This window comes from Lycium barbarum, chromosome 4, assembly GCF_019175385.1.
Source record: "Lycium barbarum isolate Lr01 chromosome 4, ASM1917538v2, whole genome shotgun sequence".
NCBI lineage: Eukaryota > Viridiplantae > Streptophyta > Magnoliopsida > Solanales > Solanaceae > Lycium > Lycium barbarum.
Genome location: NC_083340.1, coordinates 131,916,515 through 131,928,964, shown reverse-complemented (window position 1 = coordinate 131,928,964; position 12,450 = coordinate 131,916,515). Strand labels below are relative to the sequence as shown.

At 44.1% G+C, this 12,450-nt stretch overlaps 1 protein-coding gene across 1 annotated transcript; it reads right to left on the bottom strand.

Moving 5' to 3' along the window:
• Positions 1-198: 198 nt before the first annotated feature.
• On the bottom strand, positions 199-1,095 carry LOC132636506 (uncharacterized). Its single transcript, XM_060353417.1, has one exon. It carries the CDS (start codon positions 630-632, stop codon positions 309-311), a length of 324 nt encoding a protein of 107 aa, XP_060209400.1. The 5' UTR covers positions 633-1,095; the 3' UTR covers positions 199-308.
• Between the last annotated feature and the right edge of the window lie 11,355 nt (positions 1,096-12,450).

The window sequence follows — 12,450 nt, the reverse complement described above, 5'->3', positions numbered from 1 at the left end:
CAGATTGGAATTGGCTTTGCAGAGGATAATAATGTATCGGATATTATATCAGTTAGTCAATTTTAAAAATAATGTAGTTCAGTTCGGACTGAAGAATGAAAAATTGAAATGGCTAGCAATCTTGGAAAGTCCAGAATAATCTATATAAAGAATAAACAAGTGAAACTAATGTTACCATTCTCAAAACTATATAAAGAATAAACAAGTGAAACTAATGTTACCATTCTCAAAAAAACAAGTGAAACTCTGACGTATTGAGTTTCTTTTGTACATCACATCCTATATCCAAGAAACTACAAAGACCAAAACTATGCTGCAGACATATTACAAAGGCGACTAGGAGTTGGCTTAAAATCCAACCATCTCAAGGTTGGTCGGCGAGCTGGTGGTGTTAATGCCCTCTTTATGATCTCTTTGTTCGCCGATCCATGAACTTTTCGTAGACTATAATGGCTTGTTGCTGTTGTCCTCACTGGTCTTCTTGAAATGAGGGGTGATGAATCTCTGTGTTTAGACCTTGGTGATGCAAGAAACTTACTAGTTGGCCTGTTGGTTCTGCCAACTAGTGGTGACTTTGCTGGTGGAAATGAAAGCTTTGGAGTGATGGTTTCATTGGAACGGAGAACCTGCATGTTTCTTGATTGGAAAGATTTTATACTGCTAGATGAAAGAAAAGTTATCTTTGATATTCTTGATACTATCACTTTTGAGAAATATTTGTGTTTCTCCCAAACAACTCAAGACTATCGAGGGAAGGAGTTTTGAGCGAAATCCGCTGACAAAAAAGATAGAACTCTTTGAATTTAGATGTCTAGCGTCCCCTGATAACTTAGGATTAATGGTGATAGAACTGATGTGGTATGTTGGAAACTGGGTTTTGATGGTATTTGTAGAGTGAATTTTATCTTGAAAATAGGGAAGTGTTTTCAAGAATCAGAAAAAGAAACTAGGATGGGGGTTAAATTGTTTTTCTTGTGAACAAAAGGAAAGTGTTTTCAGAATGATAAGGAGAAGAAAGGATGATGGATTTGTTAACTTTGCCAAGAAACATTTTATAGTGGCGTTGGTATCTAGGCGTGTGTTGACCAATTCGTTTGAGTTTGGGAGACTTCGTAAGCATCAGCAATTATGGAATACTTTGATTTTCTTTGGCTGGCAAACTTCCAGAAAGGAGTATTAATACTATAATATATCAGGCCTTATATTAAAAAAAAATAAAAAAAAATAGTACTCCTGGTCTCAAATTATTTATTGTTTGAGAAGTTCAAGACACAATTTTTTTTTACACATAAATAGAGTAAACATTGTAATGGAGAGAAATTATAACTTAGACATAAATAAGGGTAAAGTTAGTCATATATCCTTCCTAATTAATATTTATTAAGGGGTTTGTAAAATAAAAAAAATGACAAATAATTTGAGACTGATGAAGTATATCAAACCTTGTAAAAAGAATACGCATATCTATCTATATTATTTTAAAAGTATGAATACAAATGTTGGTTGATCAACATAACCTTCAAATATTGAACGACTTTTATACCCTTCAAAAATTATTAGAATTGATAATTCCTTTTAGGATAAAATTGTAATATTAACAACTTTGACTTCAATTAAAATTGCACCTACAATGATTGAAGAGTCCATGTCCTTCACGGAAACGTTTTGCTAAATGAGTCTCAATTTAAATAGGATAGTTTCTAGCTACTTTTGATTAAAGAATTTCCGCAACATTGCGTACGTAGAAGAAGCAAAACAGAGAATTGGGTTAGCATTGTTCCATTTACTTGGACTTTTGCAATAATATTGAGAGAGAACTAAGAATAGAGTTACTGATATTTGATTCTTTTTATTTTGTTGATTCAATACAAATCGTTTTTGCGGTAGCTAGCTATACAGTTTGATGCTCTTCAAAAACTGTGGATTATCGGTTGGTGGATTAAATTATCTGTCACTGTGTTTATTTGATTTGTAAATTACATCAATGAATTGTTTTAATACAATTACTAAGTATCTTTAATTTGTTCTGTCTTTGCACTTTAATATTTTATTTGAAAAACTATATCTATGTATCCAGTATAATTGTTTTCTCAGCCGTACGCCGCAAACTGCTCAAAGGAATAGTTTGACATAAAAAGTGAACTCGCGGACATGTAAGGACATGCATTCAAGTCTAACGTCTAAAAGAACCGAAAAATGTTAAAAGCGAAAAAATATGACGTAAATTGAAACAAAGAAAGTAACATTTTGAAGTCGAGTAATAATATAATTTTGTTAATTTGTAATGAAGTGTGAAGTTTAAATGCCATAACCTATTACAATGAAATTATGTCATGGAGAATTCACCTTAGACCGTAAACTAAGGCTACAATGATAGAATATGTATCAAACTCCACGATTCAAAGTTGTTTGGCTAAACTTTCAAAATCAACTTATTTTGAAAAGTGTTTTTTCAAAAAACTAATTTTGGTGAGAAACTATTTGTTTTTGCCGTCAATTGAAAAACTTTTTGAGTTTTGAGCAACAATGTTGGGTCAAACCTCTAAAAAGTGTTTCTAAGTGTATATTAAATTTGTATGTCATTTCATATTTTCATTAAAAGGAGAGACATTTCTAATTATAAACGACAATAATTGAGGTCCAATAAATGGAAAGGGACCCTTTTTAACCCAAAGGGCAAAAACTAAAGTTAAAGACAATAGACGTCCAAAGTAGCGCTCATTTAAACCATTATCAATACATTAGGGGAATTTTTTATCCTTTTCCATTTCATGTTTAAAGGCATTGCACATAGGTTAAGAGCGTCTGAAATGTTGATTCAATAATATTGATCGATTTTTATTCACTTCAAAATTATATTATTTTTATAAGAAATTATTTTGTACTAGATAAAATTGGAATACTTGATAATTATTTTCAGAATATATATACCGATAACTATTGCACGTGTTGGCTTTATGGTCACTTAATCCATAATATTGAATTATCTTAGTCGTAACATATTTTCGATATGAGAAAAAGAAGAAAAGATAAATACCGAGAACATAATTCAAAGAAGTATTAAGTAGATACAATTGTATGACTATAGTAATATTTTGTAATTCATATATATATATATATATAATTACAAAAGTTACTATCTAAAAATTACGCTATATATATATATATATATATATAATTACAAAAGTTACTATCTAAAAATTACGCTATAATTGAGATTGATTGGGAATAACGTGCAATTGCATATTCATAAAGACTAGTTAATATGAAAATTGATAAAAAAATTCTTCATGGGCAATAGTGGGTCATTCAGCAGTCAATGGTTGACTTGTCAACTCTTGAATTGCCTTCAAATTTGAACATATCTACTCCAGTCCAGTCTACGACTTGAATGCTGACGATGGATCAGAGAAAACTCACATGTTTAGGGCTATTGAGGTTATAGTATCAGTCTATGAGGTTTGATGGGTCCTTTGCACGATTGCCCTTCAAAGGCAATGGTCTTCAATTTTTGTCTCTCAAATTGGTGGTCTTTAAATTTTGTTCTTAGCCTAATATAATAAGGCTTGGAGTTTGAATTCCGGCTCAATAAAAAAAAAAAACGCAAGACATAGTTTCGTAGCAAAATTAGGCCTTAAGGCAGGGTTTTACAAAAATTTAACTGATTTTAAAAAAAAATGGCCTTAATGCAACCTCTACCTTAAGTTAGAGTTTTGTCTTCAGGTATTAAGGCAGTGTTTTGCCATGCCTGAAAGCAAAACTCCACCTAATCAGGCAGAATTTGACTGCAAAACTCAAACTCTGCCTGATCAAGTAGAGTTTGAGGCAAAACTTTGTGTTGCGCATCCAAATTCTCTCTTGCGATTTTTTTTTTCAATTTTTGATTAAGCAGGAATTTGAACCCAAAACCAAAAGTTTTTAGCGAAGGGTAAAATTAAAGACCACCGATTTAAGGGGCAAAAATTAAAGACACGTGCCTTTGAAGGGAATTCCGCACAAAAAAATGAGGTTTGATGGCTTTCCAAGAATTAAAGGGGCTGATTTACGATCATAGCTCTAAAGGTGGGTGACCCGCTTGTCAAATTTTGACTTTTGACTTTTAAAGTCTATCCATGGGACAAATGTGGTAAAAAAATTTAGACCTTCCATCTCCAAAATGTAATTTTGTAGAATTTGTATACGGTGAAAACCGGATGAGGGCCAATTCGGGGTACCCGTGGCTCGGAGGAGGAAAAGAAGGGAAAGTTCGTGTATAAGCATCGGGTTTTCGGATAAGCATTCGGATCAAAGCCGAGCGGAAGCATCATCGGTCCCGGTTTTTAAGCCACCGAAGGCTCGGATCTCTTTCCGGGGGGTTACCGCCGGTGGTCCGGTACCCGTGAGTCCGTTGGTCCGTTATGACCGTTATTGGGGCGCAGCAGTGGTGTCACATCATGGTCGGCTACCAACTATGCGTGTGTCAGACGGCGCCGTCAGTCAGATCCCATCACATCCATACATGGGCTGTCCTTTTATTATTATTTTATTAATTCATATTGAGGAAGGCCCATGGGTTCATCACTATAAATAGGGCATTCCCTCCTCCCTTTGGGGGTTGGTTGATCTTTTATTCAAAAGAACACTTGTAACACAATACATATATATATATACAGTTCTTGCAATCTCAATATTGATATTTGCCATTGTAAGTTTGTCATCTATATCATATTTCTTCAGTCAAATTGGCCATACGCGGGGCAAGGATAATAGTTCTTGATCCACCGTGGGGCAAGGATAATAGTTCTTGGTCCTGATTCTTGTCGTTCTCACCTCCAAACCGTAACACTTCCGCCCCGTTTGTCTCGACAAAAACTGACTCATGGCTGATGTTGAGCAGTCCGGCCATGTCAATAATACCCAGATTGTGGCAGAAAACGAGAAAAGCGAATTACGGGGACTACCGAACCCCGCTGACCCGAACCGCGTCGACTCGAGGGAGGGCCTCAACCGACAAAACACGGTGGATCAAATTAACGCCGCCCTACCGGCAACTGATCCCCTAAGAACTCGCAACTCCGTCACATTGTCTCGGACCCGAAGCCAGAAGGAGCCGGAGGCACCAAATGACGGCATTAATTTGCGTTTGATTTTCGAAATGTTGCAGGAACAAAGAGCGGCAATCGCCGAGCAAGGGATGGCGATTGCCCGGTTACAGAGCGGGCAGGGGGAGCCTGGGCCGGAAAAGGCCAAGGGAACAGCGGAAATCGAGAGAAGCAGGCCGCGGACAGTCGAGAGCAATGATTCCGGAGCCGGTTCTTCCACCGAGGTACTAAAGATGCTTGAAACCTTGGCGAAACGAGTGGACTCTACCGAAAAAAGGGTAGAGACTTACAATTCTCTGGTAGATCAGATACCGGGGGCTCCCCCTTTGCTGAAGGGGGCTAACTCGAAAAAATATATTCAAAGGCCTTTTCCCCCGAGTGCAGCACCCAAGTTGATCCCGAAGAGATTCAAGATGCCGGACATTCAGAAATACAACGGCACCACGGACCCGCATGAGCACGTGACCTCGTACACCTGTGCTATCAAGGGTAATGATATGGAAGAAGATGAGATAGAGTCAGTACTGTTGAAAAAATTCGGGGAGACTCTGTCAAAGGGGGCGTTGACGTGGTACGACCATCTGCCCGAGCATTCGATCACTTCTTTTGAGATGCTCGCCGATGCCTTTGTGAAAGCCCACGTCGGTGCAATAAAGGTGCAGGCCCGTAAGGCTGACATTTTCCGGATAACCCAAAGGGACGGCGAGTTATTACGGGAATTCGTCACCCGGTTCCAGAGGGAACGAATGGAGCTACCCCCGGTGCCGGAAGAGTGGGCCGCACAGGCCTTCACAAAGGGCCTCAACATGCTAAGTTCGGTGGCCTCGGCAAAATTGAAAGAGAGCTTGCTGGAATACGAGGCCGTAACATGGGCCGACGTCCACAATCGGTATGAGTCAAAGATTCGGGTGGAGGATGATCAATTCGAGTTCTCTCCGGTAAGGACCAAAATAAGTAGAGGTTTCGAGCCGCCAAGGAAGGGATACGAGGCCATGTCTGAATCATCGAAAGAAAGGTTTCGGCCATATCCCTATCCGGATAAGCAAAGTTTCAGGTCGGAAAAGGCAATAGAGAGCCCGAGCCATTTCTCAGGACGGGGCAGCAAACGAGTGGAGCGGCCATCGAACAGTCGGGGACTCTCGTTTAGGAGCGATGCCGGAAGTTCCGCCGGCAATAAAGTTCCTCCAAAAATTTCAGAATACAACTTCAACGTTAGTACTTCAGGACTTGTCTCGGCTATTGGACGTGTCCCCGATGTAAGGTGGCCTAAACCATTGAGGTCGGATCCGGGTCAGCGAGATCCGGGTGTAGTGTGCGAGTAGCACGGGACCCACGGGCATCGAACCGAAGATTGCCGTCAATTGAGAGACGAGGTAGCCCGGTTATTGAAAAATGGTCACCTCCGAGATCTGCTGAGCGACCGGGCCAAAAATCACTACAAGGAAAGGGAATCTTTTCAAAGGTCCGAGCCTGTCGAACCCCAGCATACGATCAACATGATAGTGGGCGGGACAGACGCCCCTCGAGGGCCGGTAATGAAACGGACGAAGATCTCTATTGTTCGTGAAAAGCGCACCCGAGGCCATTCGGCCGAGGGATCCATCTTCTTTAATGACGGAGACGCAGGGGACATCGTTCAACCCCACAATGACGCATTGGTAATCTCTATACTAGTCTTTAAAACTAAGGTTAAACGTATTCTGATTGACCAGGTAGCTCGGCCAACATCATCCGATGGAGGGTGGTTGAACAGCTAGGACTGCTCGGCCAGATCGCACCAGTGGCCCGGGTGCTAAGCGGGTTCAATATGGCGAGCGAAACCACAAAGGGGGAAATCTCATTGCCTGTAAATGTGGGTGGCACCATTCAGCAAACGATGTTCTATGTGATCAAGGGGGACATGAAATATAATGCATTATTGGGCAGACCTTGGATACATAGCATGAGGGCGGTGCCCTCAACACTACATCAGCTATTGAAATTCCCCACGCCGGAAGGAGTGAAAACCGTCCGGGGCGAGCAGCCCGCTGCAAGGGAAATGTTTGCAGTAGAAGAAGCGGCACCTCGGCCCGAGGGGCCGGAATGGAAAAGTGCAACCGGAGGAGAGATTCCCAAATAGCAATCAAAGTGCGCCGGGTTGAACCCGGTACATAAGGAGGAAGATTACGAGGTACCCAGATCGTTCGTCATGCCAGATGACTCGGATGCAACTCAGTCAACTGTGGAGGAATTGGAGCAGATCATCCTGTTCGAATATCTCCCGGACAGGTATACCTGGGCACGGGGCTCACCCCGGAGCTCAGGCGTCGATTAATTGAATTGCTTCGTGCTAACGCCGATTGCTTTGCATGGTCGCATATAGATATGACAGGTATATCACCAGAAATAGCAACTCACAAGCTCAGCCTGGATGGGAAGTTTACTCCGGTGAAACAGAAAAGGAGACCTATGGCGGAGGCTAAACACGCATTTGTGAAGGACGAGGTAACAAAACGTTTGAAGATAGGATCCATCCGAGAGGTAAAGTACCCGGACTGGCTGGCCAACGTTGTGGTAGTACCCAAAAAAGGTAACAAACTTCGAATGTGTGTCGACTTCAAAGATTTAAACAAGGCATGCCCGAAGGACTCGTTTTCGTTGCCTCATATCGACAGAATGATCGATGCGACGGCCGGGCATGAGATGTTGAGTTTTCTCGACACTTACTCCGGGTATAACCAGATCCGGATGTACCCGGAGGATCAAGAGAAAACATCCTTCATCACCCGGTACGGGACCTACTGTTATAACGTCATGCCTTTCGGACTAAAAAATGCCGGTGCAACTTACCAACGCCTAGTTAATGAAATGTTCGAAGAACAGATAGGGAAAACAATGGAGGTTTACGTTGACGATATGGTTGTTAAGTCCCTGGAAACAGAGGACCATTTAAAGCATTTGCAGGAAACCTTCAATGTGCTTCGCAAATACAACATGAAGCTTAACCCGGAGAAGTGTGCATTCGGTGTGAGATCTGGCAGATTCCTAGGTTTCATGGTGTCAAACCGAGGGATCGAAATCAACCCGGAAAAGATCAAAGCCATCGAAGATATCGAGGTAGTGAACAGCATAAAGGGGGTTCAAAAACTCACCGGGAGAATCGCAGCACTAAGTCGCTTCATATCGAGATCCTCGGACAGGAGTCACCGGTTCTTCTCCTTGCTCAGAAAGAAGAATGATTTTATCTGGACACCGGAGTGCCAAGAAGCTCTGCAGGATCTGAAGAAGTACTTGTCTAACCCCCCTCTACTGCACACGCCGAAGGCAGGTGAGACACTATTTCTGTACCTAGCGGTTTCCAAAGTTGCGGTAAGCGGCGTTTTGGTCCGAGAAGAATCAGGTACGCAATTCCCTATCTATTACGTGAGTAGAACATTGGGGGATGCGGAGACCCGTTACCCCTATCTGGAAAAGTTGGCGTTGGCACTAGTAAGCGCCTCCAGAAATCTTAAGCCTTACTTTCAAAGCCATCCCATATGTGTAGTAACTACTTATCCTTTGAAAAACATCATGCATAAACCCGAGTTGTCGGGTAGGCTAATGAAGTGGGTTGTAGAGGTCAGCGGCTACGACCTCGAATACAGACCCCGAACGGCCATCAAATCCCAAATCTTAGCCGATTTCATAGCAGACTTCGCCCCAGCCATGGTCCCCGAGGTCGAAAAAGAGTTCCTGCTGACCTCGGGAAAGGCCACGGGCATTTGGTCTCTGTATACGGACGGGGCTTCGAACCTTAGAGGTTCCGGGCTTGGTATTGTCCTTAGGGCCCCGGCCGGTGATGTCATTCGACATTCCATCAAAACTATCAAGCTAACTAACAATGAAGCCGAGTATGAGGCTATGATTGCAGGATTAGAATTGGCCCGGAGTATGGGGGCAGAAACTATCGAGGCAAAGTGCGACTCGCTTTTGGTCGCAAACCAGGTGAATGGCACGTTTGAAGTCAAGGATGAACGGATGCAGAGGTATCTCGAGAAAACCAGAGTGATACTTCACCGATTTAAAAAATGGAGCCTGCAGCATATACCGAGAGAACAGAACTGTGAGGCCGATGCATTGGCAAATTTGGGATCTGCGGTCGAAGGGGTCGAAATCAACTCCGGAGAAACGGTGCTACTGACAAGAACGGCCATAGAAAGCGGACACGCTGAAATATACTCGACAGGTCTGAATTGGGATTGGCGCAACAAATACATTGACTACTTGCGTGATGATAAGCTTCCAAGCGACCCGAAGGAGTCGCGTTCGTTACGAACGAAGGCAGCCCGATTTTGCTTAGTGGACGGCCAATTATACCGACGCTCCTTCCACGGACCCTTGGCTAAATGTTTGGGCCCCGGGGAAATGGAGTATGTGATGAGGGAAGTACATGAAGGGACCTGTGGCAATCACTCTGGTGCGGAAGCTCTGGTCCGGAAGCTGATCAGGGCCGGGTATTACTGGAATCAGATGGATGAAGACACGAGAAACTTCGTCCGAAAATGTGACGGGTGTCAGAGGCATGCCCCGATGGTTCACCGGCCCGGGGAGTCGTTGCATTCAGTGGTCTAACCATGGCCGTTCATGAAATGGGGAATGGACATCGTGGGTCCGTTACCCCGGGCACCAGGTAAGGCACGCTTTATTTTATTTATGACTGACTACTTTTCTAAATGGGTCGAAGCGCAGGCCTTTGAAAAAATCAGAGAAAAGGAGGTTATCGACTTCGTTTGGGACCACATCGTCTGCCGTTTCGGCATTCCAGCCGAAATAACTTGTGATAACGGTCCTCAGTTCATGGGTAGTAAGGTCAACAGTTTCCTCGAGGGGTTGAAGATCAAGAAGATTGTGTCGACCCCATATCACCCGTGTGCAAACGGACAGGCGGAATCCACTAACAAGACTATATCCAAAGTCTAAGGAAGCGGCTGGAAGCATCGAAGCACCGTTGGAGAGAAGTGCTGCCCGAGGTACTATGGGCTTACTGAACCACGGCCAAGTCCAGCACGGGCGAGACCCCTTTCTCGTTGGTATACGGGACCGAAGCCCTTATCCCCGTCGAGGTTGGCGAGCCGACTCTCCGTTTCAGGTATGCAACCGAGGAGTTAAACGGGGAGGCCATGGTCGTAAGGCTCGACCTGGCAGATGAGATGCGCGAAAGAACATTGGTCCGAATTGCGGCTCAAAAGCAGAGGGTGGAAAGGTACTACAATCGGAGAGCCAACTTTCGGCATTTCCGGGTTGGGGACTTGGTACTTCGAAAAGTCACTTTGCATACAAAAAACCCAAACGAGGGAAAGCTAGGACCAAACTGGGAAGGGCCGTACAAGGTGACCGGTGTAACAGGCAAAGGATCGTACCAGCTGGAGTCCATGGATGGACAATGCCTACGCAACAACTGGAACATAGCCCATCTGAAAAGATATTACTGCTAAGGTATGATCCTCTCATATACCTTCTGTTAACCGTATTGTCTTTTTGCAGGAAATCGAACACGACACAAAAATAGAAACTTAGGACTGAAAGCACGTGTTGCACTCTTTTCCTTAAGCGCGGTTTTGTCCCAAAATGGGTTTTCCGCCGAGGTTTTTAATGAGGCAACGAGTACAACGTGCTACGCAATAAAGGCCAAGGGCCAGAACTCGGACACCCGAGGTTGCATCTTCCGAGTGAGGGCTTGGTAACACTCACCCGACCTCGAAGCTCGGATCAGTGTTAAGGGGCCACAGTACCCACATCGAGGCATGGCACGATAAAGAGAAACAAGGGAAGAAATTCAGCATATGCCACGGCAAAAGCATAGGCCGGCCACCGGCCTCCGACTTCGATGTAAGGACCAAACGATCATAATGAATCGTGTCCCATTCAACATTTGCCACGGCAAAAGCATAGGCCGGCCACCGGCCTCCGACTTCGATGTAAGGACCAAACGATCATAATGAATCGTGTCCCATTTAGTGTTTGCTATGGCAAAGGTACAAGGAATGAAAATTCTCCTATATGTACGAACACTTGTAATACAAAAGTCATTACAATAACCAATATTTTGGCAGTACTCAAGTTGTACGCCCAAAAAACTGGGCGAAGTGAGGTCATCTCAAATCGGCCTTAAAGATAAGTCCCACGGGCAGAATTAATCAACGACCACGGATCATCTTGTCTGAAATTCGGACCAATAGTTCAAGGCAGAATAAAAACAAGCAATCAAACGAAGACACAAGAGAAGTGTAACTTTCGTATACGCAAAGGATACTTTTATAAAGAGTACATTTACATCAAAAATAAAAAAGATCCTATGCTACTCAGCACGGTTAGAGTCAGAATAATCGGACTCGGTTCGTTCGGAGTCATCCGAGTCGGACCCAAGGGCACGGTTGGCCTCCTCCTCCATCTCCTTGGCCTGGGTAATCAGGGCCGGAAGATCGGATAATCCGCGATCGGCCTCTTCAAGGGTGAGCCGCCGAGACTTCCACTTCTCATACTCGGCAACAATGGCAGTATGGGCCTCGGCCGTCTCCACGCCTTTCCAGGCTTCTTCCAAGTCGGCCTCAACCTTAGCCAACTTAGCCTCTAGCTCAGCTCGGCCTGCCACAGCGATAGTCCTCATGTGGACAGCAGCTTCTAGCTCGGCCTTAAGAACGTCGTTGGCACTCACCGCCTCCTCCAGCTCGGCTTTTAAGCCCTCACTCATCCGAGACCGCTCCTCGGCCTTCTCTTCGAAAACTTTCATGTGTTTTTCGTACAGGGCGGTATCAGATTCGAGTTGCCGATTCCTCTCGGCCAAGATAGTCGCATCGGCTTTCACCAAGTCAAGTTCCCCTCGGAGTTGAGAGACAGTGGTCTCCAACTCGTCCAGCCTTGACGAAAACTGAGCTTTGTCTCGGCTGAGGCAAATCTTATCAGCCTCGAGGCTTCGGTTATAATCAGTCATGGCGGCCAACTCATTTTTTAAACGACGACTTTCGTCCTTAGCCGCATCGAGTTCAGGACGAAGGTTGGCGAGAACGGCGGCCTGGCTCAACTCTTCCTCTTTCTCTCGGAGGAGGTGCTTGTATTTCTCCGTTTCTCGGCCCTGGGCGTCTAGTTGGCCTCGGAGATCATCCATCTCGTGTTGGGCACGGATGAAGGCTTTGTTCACCAGTACTACACTCTGCAAGGAAAGCAAACATAAGGAATCAAAACCAAAATGAGCGCAAAATCTGATTGATATGCAAAGATGGTTGTAAGTTCTACCCGGTTGCCCGCGTGCATGCCTTCGTTCATGAGGCATTGCCAAGTGACCCCGGTCATTTTGCGCTTATCCGATCGGAAACAAGAGGACGCAAATAACTTGCCACTCCTACCGGACGTG

Coding starts and splice junctions, on each gene's coding strand:
- LOC132636506 (XM_060353417.1), bottom strand. CDS start 632: ATGCAGGTTCTCCGTTCCAATGAAACCATCACTCCAAAGCTTTCATTT.